Genomic DNA, 22412 nt, shown 5'->3' with positions numbered 1-22412 from the left:
CCTGCCGCTCTTCCCGTTTTGTAAGACTACATGTCTCTAATCACATGGATTAGCAAGAAATAGGCTGATCAAGTCAACGGCCCGTGGAATCTTTGCAAGCAACATTATTACCAAGTGTATAATCTGTCCTTCTGGCCGGTATCAGGCAGAATGAACATAGAAAGATACTAAGCAGAATTGTTTCCTGTAAATTCCCAGTGACACACACATGGCCACTCCTACCTGCTTGAGGAAGACTATAAAAAGGCAGAGAAGCCTGACTCAGACTTAAGTCTCCAGGGCAGAGAGGGAGTCAACTCATTGGCGCTTGAGTCGGCAAAGGTATTGTCCTTATCACGTCTAAGGCTATGAAAATTGTCTTTTGTTTGCTCCTTGACTGTCCTCTCTCAAGGCACCTTGTGTAAGGCTATGGTTTTTTCTCTTCTTCTTCTTCTTCTTCTTCTTCTTCTTCTTCTTCTTCTTCTTCTTCTTCTTCTTCTTTCTCCTTCTCCTTCTCCTCCTTCTCCTTCTCCTTCTCCTCCTCCTTCTCTTCTCCTCCTCCTCCTCCTCCTCCTCCTCCTCCTCCTCCTCCTCCTCCTCCTCCTCCTCCTCCTCCTCCTCCTCCTTCTCCTTCTTCTAATTTAGTACAGGGGCTGGGATGAGAGATTTAAGAAAAGAATTCTCTTTCTAGTGACAGGGAACTTAGGGAGCAGCTGAACAAGATTCATGGGAGGGAGTCTACCAGCAAAGTCGAATCTTTTTCTGGAGATTGGACGTCTCTACTGGCAAAAATGAGAGAGGCCATCAGGTTCCCATTCTCCCTTGCCTATATATAAGGCAGACACCCCACTCTGGTGATTTTAATTTTGTCCTTAATATATTCACCTATTAAATGCCTACTATGTGTGATGCAATAGACTGAACACAAAGAATACCAGGGTAGAGAAAACATTCTAAAACAAAAGTACAAGTTAGTGGAGGAGATAGAAGCATACAGAAATAATGTAAGGGAGTACAGAGAAGAATAGAGGAAATTCTGGGCATGTGATAAGTCACTCATTGTAATTTCTCAAGAGCAAAGTAGGGTCATTGCCCTTGCAAGCACGGGGTTTAGAAGTGGACTGAGCTGACAGCCACTGGTGTTCTCTTACAGAAATCAAGATGGCCAAAGTTCCTGACTTGTTTGAAGACCTAAAGAACTGTTACAGGTAAGAAATACAGTCTTCTTTTTTGATTCGATAAGGGGCTCAAGGTTCCTTTGACTCCAACTAAGAAATAATGTGACAAGCCAGGGGGTAGGCAAGCAGAGACTATGGTGCTATCCATTGATCCTGAAGTCCTAGAAGACAGAGAAGACCTAGGAACACCAGTCATCCATTGTGCTAAAAGAGTATTGCATTGGCAGGAAAACATGGAAATTGTAGAAAATATTTTTGAGGTATACTGAATCCTACATAATTTTATATTAACATCAACTTAGGCACTCCAAAGAGTTTGTGTGTTCTGAATCAGCAGTGGGTTTTAATGAGCTGTTTGAGAGAGAATCTGTTCTCAGTAGAGCCTGTTCCCAGTCACCAGGAGGAAACAGCCCTTGGGCACACGAATTCACACTCACAGTCACTTTACCCTGAGACAAACGACAAGAGAGCAGAGAGCTGGAACTCTAGAACATTTTTAACTACTATGATGTTCTTGTTGTTTACAATTAATGCTAATGCTAACAAGGCTACAAACTGTGAAATGTTGAGTCTGCTGTAGTGAGTACATGGGAGCAGCGTGCGACCGAGCACGCCTGTGGTACGTCAGAAGCTTTTCTCCTCTGTTAAAGAGCTTAATGAAGTCTTCCCTGGAGCTCAGTTTAGGCTCTGATTTCTTAGTCATGCATGATTTTTATAGAGCACAAAGCTGTTCTAATAATTACTAATTTCAAGTTAGTGACAAATGAATTACTATGTGTGTAGTAGACATGAATGTACAGAAGTCTTTAACTTTTCAAAGAGTAATGATCATGTGTGTGTGTGTGTGTGTGTGTGTGTGTTCATGTGTGTGTGTGTTCATGTGTGTGTATGTTCATGTACTCAGTTACTATAGAGCTTATTCTCACCCTAACAGGAACCAAGTTCTCCTAAGGATGATGGATTAGCTCTTAGAGATCCACTAAAAGTCATTACTGTGTTTGACCGTTTGAACTCAGTGGTGCCTATGCCTAAATCAGTTTTTAGGAATACTGTCTGAGTTACCCAAAGTTAATGTGGCTGTTAAGATATGACACCCACTGACCACAGTAAAGGAATGGACAAAAATACAGTCTCATTATATGTTTTTTGGCAGTGAAAACGAAGACTACAGTTCTGCCATTGACCATCTCTCTCTGAATCAGGTAAGTACATGATTAGCATTCTTATTCATCTGGGTTCTCTTTTTCTTCCTTTTTTTCCACACTAGTTCACCTACCAGAAAAGCACAATGAGAACTGAGTAGTACATACTTATGTCTCACCCTCACTAGAGATATAAATACATTTACTCTTTATAAATGAGATCACTTGGTTCTTCATACTAGTAGTTAAATGGCATTCTTCATGTTCATTGGCTCTTTCATAACAGAGAACTATCTGAAGCCCTAAGAACAGGGCTAGGTTTCTTCAAAATGTTAATTTTGTCCTCCCTAGCCAGTTGCTTCAGCCCACCTCACCTGGGGTCTGTCTCCTAAGAGACTAGAGGCTAGAGATAACCAGATAGCCCACAGAACTGAGGTTGAGGAGCCTAGCCAAGAGAAAGTAAATATGTTGCACACACTCACCAAGTTATGTCATTTTGTGTATCTGCAATACTAGCTTTAAAAGCTACTTCCAGAAGAACAGCCATACTAAAGGCATCCATGGGAGCTTAGAATCAGATGTTTAAGTCCCAAGCATATATGCATTCTCAAATGACTTTAAATCATATCTAGGTGACCTAACAATACCTGCCACAACACAGATGCTATGGAAATAATTCTTATGCATATGAAGTAATGATTAGATTATTTAGAAAATAAAAATGCACATGTTCAGTATAGATGTCATTTATTTCTAGAAAATATTTTGAATCTTAATATTGGTTGAATCTGAGGATGCAGGCAGGCAAAACAGAGGGCCAAATGTATTTTCTAAAATATTTTGAGCACTCTCAAGTAGATGTTAGTCCTCTTAATAGAAGGATCTAACTTACCAAGATTGCTTATTAATCTATTTCATTAAAATGCTTTATTTTTGAGCCTAAAGATGGGTAAAAATACCTTCTTCTCAAAAAAAAAAAAAATCACATGGTTTCAGGAAAACCCAAGCAAGGAAAAGGAAGGAATGCAGTGGGGAAGGAAGGAAGGAAGGAAGGAAGGAAGGAAGGAAGGAAGGAAGGAAGGAAGGAAGGAAGGAAGGACATTGGGAGGATGCTTAGGAGGAAGGGAGGGAGGGAGGGAGGAAGCACAATGGGGACCACTCTCACTAAGCCTGCAGGATACAGATCCTACTGAAGAATCTCATCTCAAGGGCATAGATAACTTCTCAGGTTCCACTTTTCCTCCTTACAGAAATCCTTCTATGATGCAAGCTATGGCTCACTTCATGAGACTTGCACAGATCAGTTTGTATCTCTGAGAACCTCTGAAACGTCAAAGATGTCCAACTTCACCTTCAAGGAGAGCCGGGTGACAGTATCAGCAACGTCAAGCAACGGGAAGATTCTGAAGAAGAGACGGCTGAGTTTCAGTGAGACCTTCACTGAAGATGACCTGCAGTCCATAACCCATGATCTGGAAGGTAAGGAGTAAAACATGAGATCAAATTTTTCAGTTTTAAGTAAGTGGTAGAATGGAGTGGAAAGAAAATAAAGCCTGGGACTAAATTAACAACCGAATGTTAGCTCAATAACTATAAGGGAAAGGTCAGTAGGAGCCTGTTTCTAAACACTTACTCAAGGACTCCTTTCTTGGCCATACTGCAAAGGTCATGTAAAGGTCTTCTGTTGGAGAGAAAGCAGCCGTGGTTCATTGGCTCATGACCTCTGCTAGCTGCCACCGCCTTAGTCATGTTCCTTAATCTCTCTGGGCTTCAGTTCCCCATACTGTAAGTAGAGATGACCAAGTCTTACACCTCACTGGGTTCCTGTAAAGATTAAATAAGCCTATACTTCAAAACATTCAGACTACAAGTATGCCTAGTGTAACGTCACCACCCAAGAACCATCAACCATTGTTACTACTCCCATTGTCTTTGTAAATGCTGCAACACTACTAATTTATTAATGGCTTCACTCTCTCTAAGCTCCAAAACAAACTTCCACTCTCCTTTTACATACGAGGGGAAGACTCAGTCTCTAAGTGGAGAGCCCTCAGTTATTTCAACCCACTCTGACTATGAGAACCCTAAATTTTTCTTTCATATCTTTGCTAGACATTCCTCCACAGGAAACACAGACCAAGTACTCAAGTTAATATAAAACCTAGACAACTCTACCTCTCTGCCTAGAATATTTTAAAATAAAGTGTAAGAGAAAATATTATGTCCACTTTGTCACCCAGATTTTAACCCTACCAACAGCACAGAATGTTTCCTTAGTCTTTTCTGCATACAGGTACCCAGGGGAGCAAACACAGCCCATGCTGTTATGGTACACTACACACAACCCCATAGCCAGATTTTTTCATTTAATATATTACAGACATTTTTCAGAGCACACTTTTCAGCACTGGACTAACACTGACTATAGATTTCAATTTCTCTCACCATCCACTTCCTTAGAACGACATGCTAGAGGTGAAACTAGTCAGAACCTAGAAACTATTGAGGCTACTTATATATCTACTTTCCAATATCTATATGTATATGTGTGTGACATATGTATTATTTCTAGAGAATGGTGACATACTGTGATGTGTCGTTTTTAGCATATTTACTTTTACCTTAGCATATACTCATCTGAATTAGAGACTGGGAATACTGGTAGTCTTCCTTGTCACTTGGGAACTTGCTTCCCGGTGGGAAGTAGATGCAGGAGAATCTTTGTGATTCCAAGTCTATTCTTGTCGGTCAAGTGAATCCCAAGCCTGCCAGGGCTCCATCATGAGACCCTGTAGGAAAAAATAAAAAGGAAGAAAGAAACAAAAATGGCTAACAAAAATGTTAACATTTCTCAAAAACTTTCTTTTAAAAAGTAAAATAAAAATACTACATGATGAATTGATTTACAAAAGAAAAACCAATAGTACAACCCCAGGTAGGATCAAGCCTTCTGGTGTCTAGTTTCAACTCTGGTGTTCCACTTGGATTAGCTACCCTCCAGTCCTTCTCAGAGCATGTCTTATGCTTGTACTGGCATGTGTATGTCATCTAGGTTTGTAACTAGGCGGTAACCTGAACTTCTGGTAATGATTTTAGAGACCATCCAACCCAGATCAGCACCTTACACCTACCAGAGTGATTTGAGATACAAACTGATGAAGCTCGTCAGGCAGAAGTTTGTCATGAATGATTCCCTCAACCAAACTATATATCAGGATGTGGACAAACACTATCTCAGCACCACTTGGTTAAATGACCTGCAACAGGAAGGTAATGATCAGTCGGTCACTCCCCCCCCCTCGCCCCACCCCCGAGTTTCATTGCCTCTTTCAAACTTTCTGTTTTCAAAGCACAGAGTTATCTACATCCCTGGCTTTTCACAATTCTTCTAGAACAGAACGAAGCACTCCACTCCCACAGTGGATCCCTGCAAAGGACAGAATATGTGTTCCAAAAGACAGCTCACTACTCCAGAGCAGAGAGCTTCCTGATGTGCCTTTTCCTTGCTGCTTACAGACATTCCCTATCCTAATTGTTTTTATTTTTTAAAAAGATTTATTTATTTATTTATTTATTTATTTATTTATTTATTATATATAAATACACTGTAGCTGTCTTCGGACACTTTTTCTTCTCGCTCCGGGCCACTTGGCCCCAAAGATTTATTTATTATATGTAAGTACACTGTAGCTGCCTTCAGAAGCACCAGAAGAGGGCATCAGATCTCATTACAGATGGTTGTAAGCCACTATGTGGTTGCTAGGATTTGAACTCAGGACCTTCAGAAGAGTAGTCAGTGCTCTTACCCGCTGAGCCATCTCTCCAGGCCCCCTATCCTAATTTTAAAGAAGAGAAAACTGAGCATCACAGATATTTAACGGATAGAGCAGGGAGCAGTCAGTCCCTATCTGTTAAGAGAACCTGATGATCAGAATTACAGCTAGCGTTCATCTAGGAAGAGCTTTTTTTAACTTTGATAAAGTAACAAGAAAACCAAAAATCCTTAACTGCCATGGGATCTGAAGGATGGAATTCCGTGCTCAATATTTCTTGTTACACAGACCCAGTTTCCATAATGAACCTGTTTTAGATGCAGAATGCATCATCAATATACGAACTTGTTTTTAAAGACCCACAGAAGGAACTCCTTATAAGTAGGCAGGGTTCTTTCTGAATAGAGACACTGTGCACACTTCAGTTAACAGGCTCTTTATGACTTTTGTAAATTATTGTGTACTCTATTCCCTACTTATCTCACATGATTTCCTCCACATACTGACTTAGTAATCATATTTCTACTAGGCCCCCAAACTCTTTCTTTTTGGTGCTAGATATCAAAACCAAGCCACACACACAAAGCATGCTCAGTCACTGACTATAACCCCTGCCACTATTGCTCCTATTGTTTATTTACATTACATTTCTGGTGGTACCAGTCATTTTACTATGCTGGATGTGTGTGTGTGTGTGTGTGTGTGTGTGTGTGTGTGTGTGTGTGTGTGTGTGTGTGTGTTAGAGAGAGAGAGAGAGAGAGAGAGAGAGAGAGAGAGAGAGAGAGAGAGATCACTCCATTTTAAGCAACTAGGAACTCATAAACCAAAAAATGTCAAAGTCTTATTCCACTATTTTAACGAGAAGAAATTCAGCAATAATTCGGTCCTTAAGCATTCTACTCACATAGAAAACTTTTATTTTCCCACCTAGTAAGTGCAGCAGGCATTGTAAATGAAAATAATAATGTGTAAAGTCCCACTCCTGAGCTCCACAAATAAATATGATGTATTCATTTACACCATTTACACCATAGTTGGGAGCACACACACACACACACACACACACACACACACACACACACACACACACACATCTGCCACTATCTAAACCCCTCTTCTTATATAAATAAATAATAGTGTATTTACTTCCTTTCTGGCTCTTTCTTTGACAGTAAAATTTGACATGTATGCCTACTCGTCGGGAGGAGACGACTCTAAATATCCTGTTACTCTAAAAATCTCAGATTCACAACTGTTCGTGAGCGCTCAAGGAGAAGACCAGCCCGTGTTGCTGAAGGTCAGTTGGCTTCCATCTCAAACTTGTCCTCATTCACCTCCCACTGTTTGTGACCAATCACAGTAAGCAGATGTCCCTCCTAGGATGACACAGTCTCCTTGCAGCCACAGCCACCACCTGCTCACCTTTCCTCCTTGACCCTATTTGCCTCCCATCCCAGAGCATCCATTTGTTCTGTTGATCTTTAAGATGACATCCACCATCTGATTTACACAGTACAGAGCACTGTGACAATGGAGCCAGCCTCTGAAAATCTCAAACAAGCCCACTGAGATCACAGAGGAGTTAACAGCTCACTGGTTCACACGAAGCCAAAAACTAGGAGCCACAATACTCAAGCCTTAGCCTTCCCACTCCAGTGGTCCATTGATAATGCTATTGTCTCTCGTCCCATGCCCATATTCTCTGTGACCATCTCCCTCAAACACACACGTACACATCCACATTTTAGCATTAGACATTTTTACCATAGAGAAGCATATAACTCTCGTCCAGTAAATGTATAATCCAATGCCTCCTGTCCTAAAGTATATGTGGGTGTCTGTATTTCTCTGTGAGAATCAAATGAAAGTATTATCTACTGAGTAGGGCAGTAGCTTCATTCATGAATCCCTTCAACAAGCTATTAATTACTGAAAGTCTTCTATTTTTCAAGCACAGCATTAAAAGCTATCTAGAGTGGTGAGCCAAAATTCCTAACCTTATGGAACACAGTCCTCTAGTACAGTAGATAAGTCAAATAGACAACAACAAAGTAAGATGTTGGACAGAAAATGCCCAAGACACTAAGACAGAAAAATGGAGGAGTGTTATTTAGAGGGAGGGACAAGAGCAGACCCTCTGAGAGACAGACCAGCTAATACAAGGTAGGGATGGGACATCCCAACAGAAGGATCTCAGTTCACTATAAAGACCTGAGTTCCCTAGAGCTTCATGAGCCCACAGGCCAGCTGCAAGTAACAGCGGAGCGCTTTTGGTCCTGGTCATTTGGTATACAGTTGAAAGCCACCAAAGGCTTTCAGAGGGTGCAGGGTGCTGGTGCCATTTATATTTCTTAAATAGACAATAGTCCAGAACAAAAGCACTAGAGAGAGCAGAGAGCTCAGCTGGGAAGTTAGAGAAGAAGCACAGTAGAAGAATACGGTGACCATGTAGACAGGAAGAGGACTGTGTAGTCATTTGGAGGTAGAATAACCAAAGGAAGGGGGTAAAAGGGGGAGATGAAGAGGTTTGGATAGTACAGGTCTTAATGAAAGTTCAAAGCCCAAAGGAAGCTAATCAGGTTGCTTTCTTAGATTTAAAAGAATACAAAAGGGGGAGGGTCTCAACAACATGGAATCCGCAATATATTTTGCCATGAAGGTTATTATCGGGTTGTATTCATACTCAGAGGAAGAACACAGTCTAAAAGGGTTATCCCCAGAGCAGTCAGCTGCTCAGATCAGGGAAGCCGTGTGGAGTTCCTGGTACTTGCTGTTGTGTGTATGTACATGGTTTACTTTCAGATTGCAACCGAAATGCAGAGGTAGACGTCATCCCACGCTCCACTGTTTTTGTAAAGGTTTAATTTGAATACTCAGGGGTCAGAATGTTTAGAAGTCTTACAATCTTCAGTGTTCAGACTTGATGAGAGTTCCCTGTGCCAGCATTAAAGACAGGATGTACACAGGCAGCGTTTCACCCCCACTTGTCTGGATTTAGGACATTCAGGTATCATTGACAGTCTTCATGACTCACTGAGATTTCTCTCCAATTAACTAAGGTAATCAACTCTTATGGATCATCTGGACCATACATCAAATAGGCATGCAGTAAATGCTTGATGAGTGACCAAATGAAAGAACCCAGATCGCAGAGGCAGGCTCGAGAGCGCTGTTTCTCATGAAGTCCAGATACTGGAGGGTTGCCCTTCAGGGTTTTTTTTTTCCCAATGCCTTCTTATGCACTAACAGAATTCTATTCTGCTATCACAGGAGTTGCCAGAAACACCAAAACTCATCACAGGTAGTGAGACCGACCTCATTTTCTTCTGGAAAAGTATCAACTCTAAGAACTACTTCACATCAGCTGCTTATCCAGAGCTGTTTATTGCCACCAAAGAACAAAGTCGGGTGCACCTGGCACGGGGACTGCCCTCTATGACAGACTTCCAGATATCATAAAAGCAGCCTTATTTCGGGAGTCTATTCACTTGGGAAGTGCTGACAGTCTGTATGTACCATGTACAGGAACCTTCCTCACCCTGAGTCACTTGCACAGCATGTGCTGAGTCTCTGTAATTCTAAATGAATGTTTACCCTCTTTGTAAGAGAAGAGCAAACCCTAGTGGAGCCACCCCGACATATGATACTATCTGTTATTTTAAAGAGTACCCTATAGTTTGCTCAGTACTAATCATTTTAATTACTATTCTGCATGGCATTCTTAGGAGGATCAAAAAGACTCTACACATATTACAGATGGGTTAACAAAGGGATAAAACAACTGAAAAGCACACTCAATGCATTTGGAATATAAATTCACAGACCAATCTCACTGTGCACCTTCGGCTTCAAAATGCCAGTTGAGTAGGATAAAGGTATAAGAACTTAATGCTGTCATTTTCAAAAGGAAGGGGACAATAGCTACATCTTTCCTACCTCAGTGGGTTTTACTCCAGTGAGATCATTTGGATGAAATCCTCCTGTAACAGACCTCAAGAAGGAGACAGACTGTTGAATGTTATTTTTAAGTTATTTTATCTATGTATTTATAAATATATTTATGATAATTATATTATTTATGGAACATCCTTAAATCCTCTGAGCTTGACGGCACCCTCGCAGCAGGGTTTTCTAGGTGGTCAGTTAGATGTAGTCTCCTCTAGAGCTCCATGCTACAGACTTTTACACTTTTTCCACAGCCACGAAGCTCTCCGTACATTCCTGCACTTGGGAGCCCTTTCATCATGATCTTAATCTGTGCTGTTTACTTTGTGCATCTAAAATGATAATTGAGTCAGTCTTTCTCCCTCCCGTCCTTAAAGCTGTCTGGGTATTCTTACATCATTCAGTCTCACCTGTAACTAACACCAACCATCTAAAGATGGAAAGAGCTTAACTGTGACAACCACATCACTGATACCTGAAGTTTCTTTTCTAGAATGTAATCAGTGTTTCCCCTGGATTCCAATTTTTTTTTCAAACCACAGTGTCATGTAACTATCAACAATAACAATCAACTCATTATTATTAATCATAATTAAATAAAACAGGTTTGAGCTGATGTATTTATTTGTTATCTTTTCTGTTTGGGTTTTGCAATGGGATGGTTTGGGTTTTGTTGTTGTTATGTTTTGTTGTGATGCAGTGAAGGGGTTTTTGTTATTTGTTGTCTTTATTACTTCACTGCCTAAAAGTTAGGGACAACTGGTCAGCACTCACGTAATTCACTAAAGTTAGCATCACCTTACAAAACCAGGATTCCACACAGCTCTAAAGGAGATGTCACCATCAAATCCCTCCCCTCAGAGGTCAGGGAACCCTGTGGAAATGGAGACAGGAGTCGGGGAGACAGAAGGGATGTGAGAACAAGGCCTTCTAAAATAACTGAGCAAAACCCATATGCGTTCACAGAGCCTGAAGCCTGAAGCAGCAGCCGCAGGGCCTACACAGGTCTGCCCAGGTTTCTGTACACACACTCTAGCTTTCAGTTTATGCTCTGATGGGACTCCTGAATGGAAATGAGTAAGTCTCTGATTCTTCTGCCTACTCTTGGAGCTCTTTCATTTTTCTGTTGGCATAGCTTGTCCAACTTATATATGATGATTTCTGTTTTATCTTACTATATTTTGCTACATTTTGTTGTTTTCCCCAAAAAATGCATTTAAAAAAAATTCAGGTTCCATAGCTTTTCTTTCTTTTTTTTTTTTTTTGCTAGCTGCCAGTATTCACAGATAGATAGCACTGAAAATTATAATATTTCCAGGCTCAGTTAAAGGATACAATCCATATTCAGTACATGTGTATGCCGATGTAGATGTCCATACAAACTCACCATATAATGTACCACCAAAACCAAGTAGTGGTTTTAGAGACAATACAGCAGGTTAGAAGCTGCTTTCCTGTGACCTAATGAAAAAGAAAGTCAGAATCAGGAGTAATAGACTCTATTTTAGAAAGTGGGGTTGGAAATTCACAGAAACAATAATTGAACACCTGAAATGTGCAGTAACCCTTCACCCAAATTCTTGTACATAGCCCCGATAAGACGTGTTGAGCTTTGGTGGTATCCAAGCTTTTGTCTGTCTGCAGTAAGTAGCCATGTGTTACATCTCCTCAGGGAAAGTCTTGTCACACAAGTGGATGTCGGGATGTCAGACCCTATGGAGCTAGAGTTACAGGCAGATGTGTTATGTAATATGGGTGCTGGGAACCAACTCTGGTGGCCTGCCAGAGCACTGCATGCTCCTTACCCCAGCCATCTCAGCGCTTTTTATCATATTAAAAAACAAAAACAAAAGCAAAAACTTTTGTGATTTTTTTTTTATTCTCCTTCACTCACCTGATAATGTTTAGGTATGCCAGTGATAACCTTTTCCTTCTCTTTCCTTCATGATTTTTTTTTTCTTTCTAGCAGGCCTTTGTTAGCATTTTAACTTTACCTTGTAGATGTTTTTCTGTTTAAATAAACTATTATGTTTCCATGTTTTATTTCCATTCTTAAATTTATATAATTCTGTTCTTTACATTTTCTATTAGGAAATCTTTGTTATTCTTTTAAAAACTCTTCTAACCCCTTGCCCTTTTCTCTTCCCACCATAACATCCTTCTCCAATAAATATCTTTTACGAGATTTGCTGCCTCATATGACTTTCGCGTTGGAAGAAGCCAAGAAGCAATTGACAGAGGAAGGGAAGAAACAAAGAAGTGGAGCGGGGCAGAGGCTCCTGAGCTCCTGGGCTGAGCTGGAGATACCCTCCCCTGGGAACTGCACTGCCTCAGCTGACGAGGCTTCCTCTCAAAGCTGTGTGGTTCCCCGGCTCTGATGTCTCAGGGTGTCCTTCCACAGGAATACCTTCTGACCCTCAGAGCTCTGTGGTTTCTGGGTTTCCGAGTCTCAGGGTGCCTTTCCAAGGGGACACTGTCCCACCTCAGAGCTGTGTGGCTCCTGAGCTCCTGTGTCTTAGGATGCCCTTCCCTTGAGACACTTTTGACAGATTGCGCCATTTTGACAGCTCCCGCGAGCTGCTCAGGGACTACACGGAGTTATGTTGTTTCTGTCCGGTATTCGGCTACAAGAATGAGAACAATAACTGATACGGACCATTTTCGTTTGGCATGCTATTATTTGCAGCCAAAGCCAGCCTAACTGATAGCACAGAGACTTAGGCTCCGGCTTGTTTCTCCCCGTTTCTTCAACTGTCACAACCGTCCTTAACCCAAATTTGGCTACAATTAGAGCCACTCCTCCGCCAGCCAGCATCACCCACCAGCTCCCACCTCAGAGGCACCGCTGCGGAAGTGACCTAGCCATAGGGCGGGCCTTCTCAGAAACTCTCCAATCGCAGAGCCTCAGGGGAGGTCCCCAGTGGGAATCGCCGAATGTCCATTTCCTGTTATCCCGCCCTCTCCGTCTTTTTATTGGCGAATTTCAAAGTCGCGGAAGCCAATAGGAGCGTCCAGACGGGCGCCCGGTTCTCGTACTAGAACAAGGCGCGCCCTTTGAAGGAAGAAACTGTCGCCGTAGAGCCATGGTGGGGCCCGGCCCCACTGCCAGCGCAGCCGCGGGTAAGTGTGGTCGGCAGCCTCCAGAAGCTGCCAGGCCTCCCCCGCCTGCTTCAGTCTCCCCCGAGCTCAGTTAGGTTAAGGACGCTGGACCCGGGCCACGGCGAGGAGCGGCGCGCTCCGTTGCCGCAGGGGGACACCCCTGCATTGCTAGTTATGGCCAGAACTTTGACAGCAGTCAGGTGGCAGGTTCGGCCCCAGTCCGAGTCTCTGCAGGTTCACTGATAAAATGTGCGCTGTCTGGAGGTTGATTGATAAACTGTGGGCTGAGGCTTAAGGATGCTGTGAACCCTGGCCTCCGAGGGACCTGGAGCCCTTTCTACCTCTCCAGTATGCCCCTCCCCCGTGTCACCTTTGAGATGCACACTCTGTCCTCACTTATGGGCCTGCGGTTCTGCGCACCGTCCTAGGCACACAATTTGTAACTCAAGGGTTAAAAAAAAAAGTCTTGATTCCAAATCCTGGCTTTGCTGCACATTAGTGGGTAAATTTAAGCCTGTCACTTCATCTGAGTTTCAAACAGCCAAATACCTCATAGGATTGATGGTTAGTGTAAACAGCTTAGTAAAGAGCTTGGCACCAGGCTGATACCGTTGGTATTGAAAGCAAGCATAACAGGACTGGTGACTTTATCAAAGCCAAAATAGCTACAGGGAAGTATCATATTTAAAGATATAAAGGGTTTTCTGTAATGTTTTTGGTGTTTGCTCGTGTCCATGTTTTACAGAAGAACGGTGGCAGAAGCTCCAGGAGTACCTGGCAGCCAAGGGAAAGCTAAAGGACCCCAACGCCAAGTGAGTTTACCTTCCCATAGTTACACTGGCTTTGTTGCCCCGGTTGCTAACAGCAATGAACGGACCAGCCCTTCTGTTTCCAGTCTGTTTGACTTGCATCATGGTGAATCCTGTAATAACAAAAGGAGCATTTCAGTCCTTGATTTCAGGCATGACTTAAAAAACAAAACAAAACAAAAAACCAGCAACCCCTAGGCAGTGCTGTCTATTGGCAGAAATTTAAGCATTTTTTTTCCTAACAGTCTCCAAAGGAAGGAAGGCTCTACACTACACTGTTACCCACATCTCTGGAAGCTCTTCTGGTTCCTTCTTTCTCCTGGGAAAGTTGGTTCCCAGCAGCGCAGATTTTGATCAAGAAACTGGAGGGCATTTCTATGGTGTGTGCTTACGAAGACAGGAGAGTTGGTTATGGTCAGTCCACAACAGTGGCATGCCAGCGTCCTCCCAACTTGTCCTTTGGTGTTCCCTGGGCATGTATTTGAGGTGGACAGAACATCCTTTGCTTTTCTCAGCACTGTACCATCTTTGCCCTGTTATTTCTCTCTCTTGCTTAGCAGGGTGTATTTGCCTCCCACTTGAGTAGCTCGGTTGGTGTGTGTATGCCAGAGGGGGATTTTGGGTGTCTTGCTCTAACGCTGTCCACCTTATTCCCATAAGACCGGATTGCTCACTGAACCCGAAGCTCACTGCTTAGGTTAAGCAGGCTGGCCAGCACTCTCTCTCCCATGATCCACTCATCCCTGTCCCCTAGTGCCTAGGGTTAGAGGGATACTCACCGTGCCTGATTTAATGTGGATGCCGGAGATCTTCCTAGCCCAGGTCATTTTACCTTGGGTTTTTCTCACCTCTACTTCCTGGATTAAATGAACCAAAATTGTTTTCTCAACATACCCATAATGTCTCTCTCCTCCCTCCCTCTCTGTGTCTCCTTTTCTTCTCACTCCTCTTCTTCCTTCCCCTCTTCCTACCCTCCCCTGTCCTGTGAGTGGAACTCAGGGCCTGTCACATGCTAGACAACAAGCACTCTGCCACTGACCTACATTCCCCAGGCCTGTCCGTCACTCCTAATGCGTAAAGATACAGGACTTACTAAGCTAGAGACGTGCCTGCCCCCTCACGCCTTCTCTCGTCCAAGTCTCTGTTAGACTTGGGATCTGGTCCATGGAGATGGAATCCTTCTAAACTGAGCTCTGTTCTATCTCTCCTTTTGTTTCACTAGCTAGACTTCAACTTCAGATTACGTCCTCGTAGGTATCAGAATCCCCAGATGTTCCATGAAATACAATAGTGTTTACGTGTAACCTATGCATACATATCCTTATTATTATTATTATTATTGGATATTTTATTTATTTACATTTCAAATGTTATCCCCTTTCTTCACCCCCCCCTCCAGAAATGCCCTATCCCATCTCTCCTTCTCCTGCTTCTATGAGGGTGTGCCCCCCACTCACCCACCCACTCCTAGCTCCCCACCTTCTCATTCCCCTACACTGGGACATCAAGCCTTTACGGGACCAAGGTCCTCTCCTCCCGTTGATGCCACATATACGGCTGGAGCCATGGGACCCTCCATGTGGACTCCCTGGTTGGTGGTTTAGACCCTGGGAGCTCTGGTTGGTTGATATTATTGTTCTTCCTATGGAGTTGTAAACCCCCTCAACTCCTTCAATCCTTTCTCTAACTCCTCCATTGAGGACCCCATGATCAGTTCAGTGGTTGGCTGTGAGCATCCACCTCTGTATATGTCAGGCTCTGGCAGCTACATCAGGCTCCTGTCAGCATATGCATATCCTTTTATAAACTTGAAATCATCTCTAAGCTACTTATGGTTCCCACTACAATGTAAATGCCATGGAAGTAGTCTGGCTTAGAGAATAAGGAAGAAAATCTACATATTCAGTATGAATGCAGTTTTATTTTTCATTTATATCTATATTTAATTTTTAATATTTAAAGTATTTATACTGTTATTATATAAATATTTAAATTAAATATTTATATTTTATTTCTATGTCTTTATCAAATGTTGGTTAAAAATCCTAAGTGTAATACCCATGATCTAGAGAGTTGGTTTGGTTAGGTTTGGTTTTTGGGTTGTTTGTTTGTTTGTTTTTGTTTTGTTTTGTATTAATTAGGTATTTTCCTCATTTACATTTCCAATGCTATCCCAAAAGTCCCCCATACCCTCCCCCCCAACTCCCCTACCCACCCACTCCCACTTCTTGACCCTGGCGTTCCCCTGTACTGGGGCATATAAAGTTTGCACAACCAATGGGCCTCTCTTTCCACTGATGGCCGACTAGGCCATCTTCTGATACATATGCAGCTAGAGACACGAGCTCCGAGGGGTACTGGTTAGTTCATATTGTTGTTCCACCTATAGGGTTGCAGATCCCTTTAGCTCCTTGGGTACTTTCTCTAGCTCCTCCATTGGGAGCCCTGTGATCCATCCAATAGCTGACTGTGAGCATCCACTTCTGTGTTTGCTAGGTCCCTGCATAGTCTCACAAGAGACAGCTATATCAGGGTTCTTTCAGCAAAATCTTGCTAGTGTGTACAATGGTGTCAGCGTTTGGAAGCTGATTATGGGATGGATCCCCAGGTATGGCAGTCTCTAGATGGTCCCTCCTTTCGTCTCAGCTCCAAAATTTGTCTCTGTAATTACTTCCATGGGTGTTTTGTTCCCAATTCTTAGAAGGGGCAAAGTGTCCACACTTTGGTCATCATTCTTCTTGAGTTTCATGAGTTTCACAAATTGTATCTTATATCTTGGGTATTCTAAGTATCTGGGCTAATATCCACTTATCAGTGAGTACATATCATGTGAATTCTTTTGTGATTGGGTTACCTCACTCAGGATGATGCCCTCCAGGTCCATCCATTTGCCTAGGAATATCATAAATTCATTCTTTTTAATAGCTGAGTACTACTCCATTGTGTAAATGTACCACATTTTCTGTATCCATTCCTCTGTTGAGGGGCATCTGGGTTCTTTCCAGCTTCTGGCTATTATAAATAAGGCTGCTATGAACATAGTGGAGCATGTGTCTTTCTTACCAGTTGGAACATCTTCTGGATATATGCCCAGGAGAGGTATTGCGGGATCCTCCGGTAATACTATGTCCAATTTTCTGAGGAGACGCCAGACTGATTTCCAGAGTAGTTGTACAAGCTTGCAATCCCACCAACAATGGAGGAGTGTTCCTCTTTCTCCACATCCTCGCCAGCATCTGCTGTCACCTGAATTTTTTATCTTAGCCATTCTGACTGGTGTGAGATGGAATCTCAGGGTTGTTTTGATTTGCATTTCCCTGATGATTAAGGATGCTGAACATTTTTTCAGGTGCTTCTCAGCCATTCGGTATTCCTCAGGTGAGAATTCTTTGTTTAGCTCTGAGCCCCATTTTTGAATGGGGTTATTTGATTTTCTGGAGTCCACCTTCTTGAGTTCTTTATATATATTGGATATTAGTCCCCTATCTGATTTAGGATAGGAAAAGATCCTTTCCCAATCTGTTGGTGGCCTTTTTGTCTTATTGACGGTGTCTTTTGCCTTACAAAAGCTTTGCAATTTTATGAGGTCCCATTTGTCAATTCTCGATCTTACAGCACAAGTCATTGCTGTTCTATTCAGGAATTTTTCCCCTGTGCCCATATCTTCGAGGCTTTTCCCCACTTTCTCCTCTATAAGTTTCACTGTCTCTGGTTTTATGTGGAGTTCCTTGATTCACTTAGATTTGACCTTTATACAAGGAGATAGGAATGGATCAATTCGCATTCTTCTACATGATAACCACCAGTTGTGCCAGCACCATTTGTTGAAAATGCTGTCTTTTTTTCCCCTGGATGGTTTTAGCTCCCTTGTCAAAGATCAAGTGACCATAGGTGTGTGGGTTCATTTCTGGGTCTTCAATTCTATTCCATTGGTTTACTTGTCTGTCGCTATACCAGTACCACGCAGTTTTTATCACAGTTGCTCTGTAGTACAGCTTTAGGTCAGGCATGGTGATTCCACCAGAGGTTCTTTTATCCTTGAGAAGGATTGAGAAGAGTTTTTGCTATCCTAGGTTTTTTGTTATTCCAGATGAATTTGCAGATTGTGTTATCTAATTTGTTGAAGAATTGAGTTGGAATGTTGATGGAGAATTGCACTGAATCTGTAGATTGCTTTTGGCAAGATAGCCATTTTTACTATATTGATCCTGCCAATCCATGAGCATGGGAGATCTTTCCATCTTCTGAGATCTTCTTTAATTTCTTTCTTCAGAGACTTGAAATTCTTATCATACAGATCTTTCACTTCCTTAGTTAGAGTCACGCCAAGGTATTTTATATTATTTGTGACTATTGAGAAAGGTGTTGTCTCCCTAATTTCTTTCTCAGCCTGTTTATCCTTTGTGTAGAGAAAGGCCATTGACTTGTTTGAGTTAATTTTATATCCAGCTACTTTATCAAAGCTGTTTATCAGGTTTAGGAGTTCTCTGGTGGAATTTTTAGGGTCACTTATAGATACTATTATTTTATCGTTTTATTTTTCATTTATATCTATATTTAATTTTTAATATTTAAAATATTTATATTGTTATATAAATATTTAAATTAAATATTTATATTTTATTTCTATTTCTTTATCAAATGTTTTTTAAAAATCCTAGGTGTGATCTAGAGAGTTGGTTTGGTTTGGTTTGATTTGTTTTGGTTTTTGGTCTTTCAAGACAGAGTTTCTCTGTATAGCCCTGGAACTCACTCTGTAGACCAGGCTGGCCTCGAACTCAGAAATCCACCTGCCTCTGCCTCCCTAGTGCTGGGATTAAAGGCATACGCCACCACTGCCTGGCTCTAGAGAGTTGTTTCTGTGCAACCCCCCCTCCACGTCTGAAAAACACTGAAGGTCCACACAGCAGAGAAGGAAGCTTCTTTACAAGGCAGTCAGCTGTCTCCTCTCACGTCTGGCCCTCAGTATTCTAGAGCTGACACTTACATAAGGCTGTAGCTATGAAGAGGCCATATACATTTCACCAGTATTAGAATGCTACACTTGTCCCTAGGATAGCCCCCAAAAAAGTCACAAAAGGAATTGGTAAGAGCGGCTGTGCTCATGGGGAGGGGACCACAGGGCAAAGGGAGGAACAGTGAGGATGTTTCTTATTAAGTAAGTTGTTTTGTTTTGTTTTGTTGTTGTTTTCCCTATATAGAAAGTCTGTTGGTTTAAAATCCTAACCCTAATGTTTTAACACTATTCTTTCCAGGCTTTCCTGATTCTTCTGTACCAAGGATTGATTTTATTTTTATCTTTCATAGGCCTTATCTAAAAGCCAAGAATATCTGCCCCAAACCACCACCATCTAAATATGTAAGTAAACAGCCCTGTATTTTATGATTTAACATTCAAACCAGAATGCTTTAAGAATAAAATAAAATGCTGGACCAAGAAGCCTAAATCAAAACTATCTGGTGAGACCCAAATACCTAAGATACCCCTCCTAAAAAAACAAATAAGCATTACTGTTATTATTACTGTTGTGCCTATTTATATATGAGAAGTGGGATTCAAAGAGATTAAGTCCTTGGCCTAATTATACAACCAGTAAGAGTCAGGTCCTGTCTCATTCTAGTAGTAAATTATGTTGAGTACATGGGCCACTTAAAGAATATACTGAAAAAAACAAAAAACAAAAACAAGCCGGGCGTGGTGGCACACGCCTTTAATCCTAGCACTTGGGAGGCAGAGGCAGGAGGGTATCTGAGTTTGAGGTCAGCCTGATCTACAGAGTGAGTTCCAGGACAGCCAGGACTACACAGAGAAACCCTGTCTCAAAAAAAACAAAACAAACAAAACAAAAACAAAAGCAAGAATATACTGGCTTTTGAGAAATTAATCTGGAGTTTTAAACCATCAAAGAAATAGTCATTAATATTTTTTCCTATGATGGCCCCTGTTTCATTGTATCATTACTTTTTTTTTTGCTTACATCTTTTCTACTAAGAGTCCTCAGAATCATCTCCTAGAGTCTAGCACCGAGCCTCTCCAGTCAACCTTGAATAAATCTCTCTTGAGCCAAGCCCTCCTTATATTCTTTGTGAATTCTCTTCCTGCAGATGCCCAGAGTGAGTGAAAGTAAATTTACCTTAAAGCAATTATTCCTGCTTGCTTTATTTTCTTTTTAACATGATCTGACAGTTCTGAGGTGGCTTAAAAAGAATTAAGAGTCAGAAACTGAAGTTCTAACCTTAACACAGAGTCTAACTCCCTCCCTGCCTTGCTTGGCTAGCTCACTTTGTCTACTAGGTGAAGGAGTTGAGTTTATCTCTAAAGTCTCCTTCCTCCCCACCCCTGCCCTCAGTTCTACTGTCCTAGTCTCAGTATAGTATAGCTTTTCTCTCTCACTGGAGGGCTTTAAACTGAATGGCCAGTTCTACCACTTGTAATATTTTAGTCAGGTCAGGCTGATGCAAAATCAAAATATAGAAAATGTCAAGAGAACATTTGCAAGTCACATATCCTCTGAGGATCTAGTGCCCAGGATGTGTGCCTGACTCTTACAGTTCAAACAATTAAAGACAAAGGACTTAGTTTTGAAATGGGCAGAGTCTGAGTAGACATTTCTCAAAAGATGTTGAAGACAAGAAGAAATGGTCAATACTGGTAACCATTAGGAAAATGTAAATCAAACTAACAGTGAGAGGTGGGGCTGGTGGACCAGGCTGATAATCCCTGCTAAAAGCAGGACAGCTGAAGGTTCAAGGCCAGGCTGGGCAACCTAAAATAAAAGGCAAAAATAAGTCTGAGGAATATAGGTCAGTAGAAAAATGTTACATGCACCAGACTCTAGGTTCAATCCCCAGTAAAACACACACATACACATTCTCATTCTCATTCTCTCTCTCTCTCTCTCTCTCTCTCTCTCTCTCTCTCTCTCTCTCCTCACACACACACACACACACACACACACACATAAACTAAAAGCAACAGCAAAGCAAGCAGACAAACAAAAACTGAGAAACTCCATTATACTTACTAAAATAACTACGTTCAAAAAGACAGACAGTTTTAGGAGAATGTGGAAAAACTGAAACCTCATACATGGTAGATAAGAACATAACCTGATATAGCTACTTTGGAGAAAACAAGGTAAGCATAGAGTTGCCAAATGATTCTGAAAGGTATATACCCCTAAAACTGAAAATATATGCTCACATGAAAATTGTGTATGAATATTCATAGTGACAGTATTTAAAAACCCCAAATGGGGAAGCAACCCAAATGTTCATTAACTAGTGGATGAATATGTATAGCTATACAATTTAATATTATTCAAACCAAAGCAAGTAATGGAGGGCATATTTTTAAATAAGGTTTGGTGCAAACATCTGTACTTCATGCCTTTTTTTTTTTTTTTTTTTTTGCCTAAGAACATAAAACTTTTCTAAAAAGAAGCCTACATAAGAAGCCTACATATTATATTTAAATAACAAGTTCTGAGCTGGAGGTATAGCTAGCTCAGTTGCCAGCTCAGAACACACAAAGCTCTGAGTTTAACTCCAGCATCACATAAACTATGTGTGACAGCACATGCCTGTAATCCTAGCACTCTGGAGAAGGAGGTGGGAGGAGTAATAGTGTATCCTTGACTGTGTATCAAGTTCAAGTGTAGCCTAGGCCACATGAGACTCTTTCAGAACAAAAGTAATAAAGTACTGGTTCCTGGTACAACATGAGTGAGTCTTGAGAATGTTATGCTAGGAAGGAAATGAAAAGGCCAGATAGAGCCACACAACACACACATACACACACACACACACACTTACACACAGTGAATTCACCTAGTTAGTAGTTCCAGCTACATAGGTAAAGTATACCTGTGTATCCTCATAGCTCAGTGGTTGCTAAAACCTGTGGAGAATAGGAGCTAGGGAATGACTACTGACAAATCTCTTCCAGTGGTGATACAAATGCCTGGCAGGCTGTGGGGATGGTTATACAACCCTGTAAACATTCTAAAACCCATTCAATTGAAGGCTTTAAAATACTAAATTAAATGGCATGTTAATGAAATTGCAAAGTTATTAAATATATAAGAAATGTAAGCCATAAAAATACATGTAGACATTTTCATACCAGCATCCCCACTTCCCCTGTAAAGGATGCTGGGGAGCTCTGAATGTTCAGTCCAAGTGGTAACCCAAATGTAAATACAGCCGTGTGGGTCACCATCTCACTCTGCCTCTATCTCACCGTCAACACCACACACTGGGGGCCATATGGTTCTTGTTTGAGACTTCCTTTGTGTATTTATCTAGTGATTCTTCATGACATGAGCAAGAGAGTGGTAGTTTGAACCTTTCTGTATCTTCTCAGAGAGATACATGTTCTTTAATTTGTCAAATTCTCCTTCCTGAGGAATTGCTCACACTATGGATCCTCTAGTGCCCTCCTCCCATTACTTACCAGGAAGTTCTCCCCTCCCTAGTTTTTAATTT

The 22412-nt window shown here is 41.6% G+C and overlaps 2 protein-coding genes and 1 long non-coding RNA gene across 7 annotated transcripts in view; 2 read left to right on the top strand and 1 right to left on the bottom strand.

The window, feature by feature from the left end:
• Nucleotides 1-55: 55 nt before the first annotated feature.
• Il1a (interleukin 1 alpha) lies at nucleotides 56-10633 on the top strand. Of its 3 annotated transcripts, none has more exons than NM_010554.4 (7): nucleotides 270-321; nucleotides 1133-1187; nucleotides 2311-2359; nucleotides 3550-3778; nucleotides 5396-5569; nucleotides 7245-7369; nucleotides 9343-10632. In NM_010554.4, exons 2-7 carry the CDS (start codon nucleotides 1141-1143, stop codon nucleotides 9529-9531), a joined length of 813 nt encoding a protein of 270 aa, NP_034684.2. In that variant the 5' UTR covers nucleotides 270-321; nucleotides 1133-1140; the 3' UTR covers nucleotides 9532-10632. The 3 variants fall into 3 exon arrangements, with proteins under 3 accessions (XP_006498857.1, NP_034684.2, XP_006498856.1); XM_006498793.4 differs by lacking the exon at nucleotides 270-321 and adding an exon at nucleotides 678-833 and having other exon boundaries at nucleotides 9343-10633; XM_006498794.4 differs by lacking the exon at nucleotides 9343-10632 and having other exon boundaries at nucleotides 56-321; nucleotides 7245-8547.
• On the bottom strand, nucleotides 2416-12872 carry Gm14023 (predicted gene 14023). Its single transcript, NR_040371.1, has 5 exons — nucleotides 12840-12872; nucleotides 11405-11478; nucleotides 4921-5088; nucleotides 3933-4082; nucleotides 2416-3771 (listed from the first exon to the last, which is right to left on the bottom strand). It is a non-coding gene; the product is annotated as a predicted gene 14023 (long non-coding RNA).
• A 141-nt stretch (nucleotides 12873-13013) lies between these two features.
• The window catches only part of Ckap2l (cytoskeleton associated protein 2-like), a 29019-nt gene continuing 19620 nt past the window's right edge, over nucleotides 13014-22412 (top strand). Inside the window, exons 1-4 of one of the 3 annotated variants that reach the window (XM_030252067.1) lie at nucleotides 13014-13137; nucleotides 13862-13928; nucleotides 19233-19284; nucleotides 19919-20039. In XM_030252067.1, coding sequence (XP_030107927.1) covers nucleotides 20031-20039 — 9 coding nt within the window. In that variant the 5' untranslated portion in view covers nucleotides 13014-13137; nucleotides 13862-13928; nucleotides 19233-19284; nucleotides 19919-20030. The remainder of the gene's footprint in view (nucleotides 13138-13861; nucleotides 13929-19232; nucleotides 19285-19918; nucleotides 20040-22412) is intronic. The other 2 variants (XM_006500158.4, NM_181589.3) reach the window with 2 other exon arrangements.

The sequence above is a fragment of the Mus musculus genome, chromosome 2 (genome assembly GCF_000001635.26).
Source record: "Mus musculus strain C57BL/6J chromosome 2, GRCm38.p6 C57BL/6J".
In the NCBI taxonomy this organism is placed as follows: Eukaryota; Metazoa; Chordata; class Mammalia; order Rodentia; family Muridae; genus Mus; species Mus musculus.
This window is presented reverse-complemented; position numbering and strand designations above follow the sequence as displayed.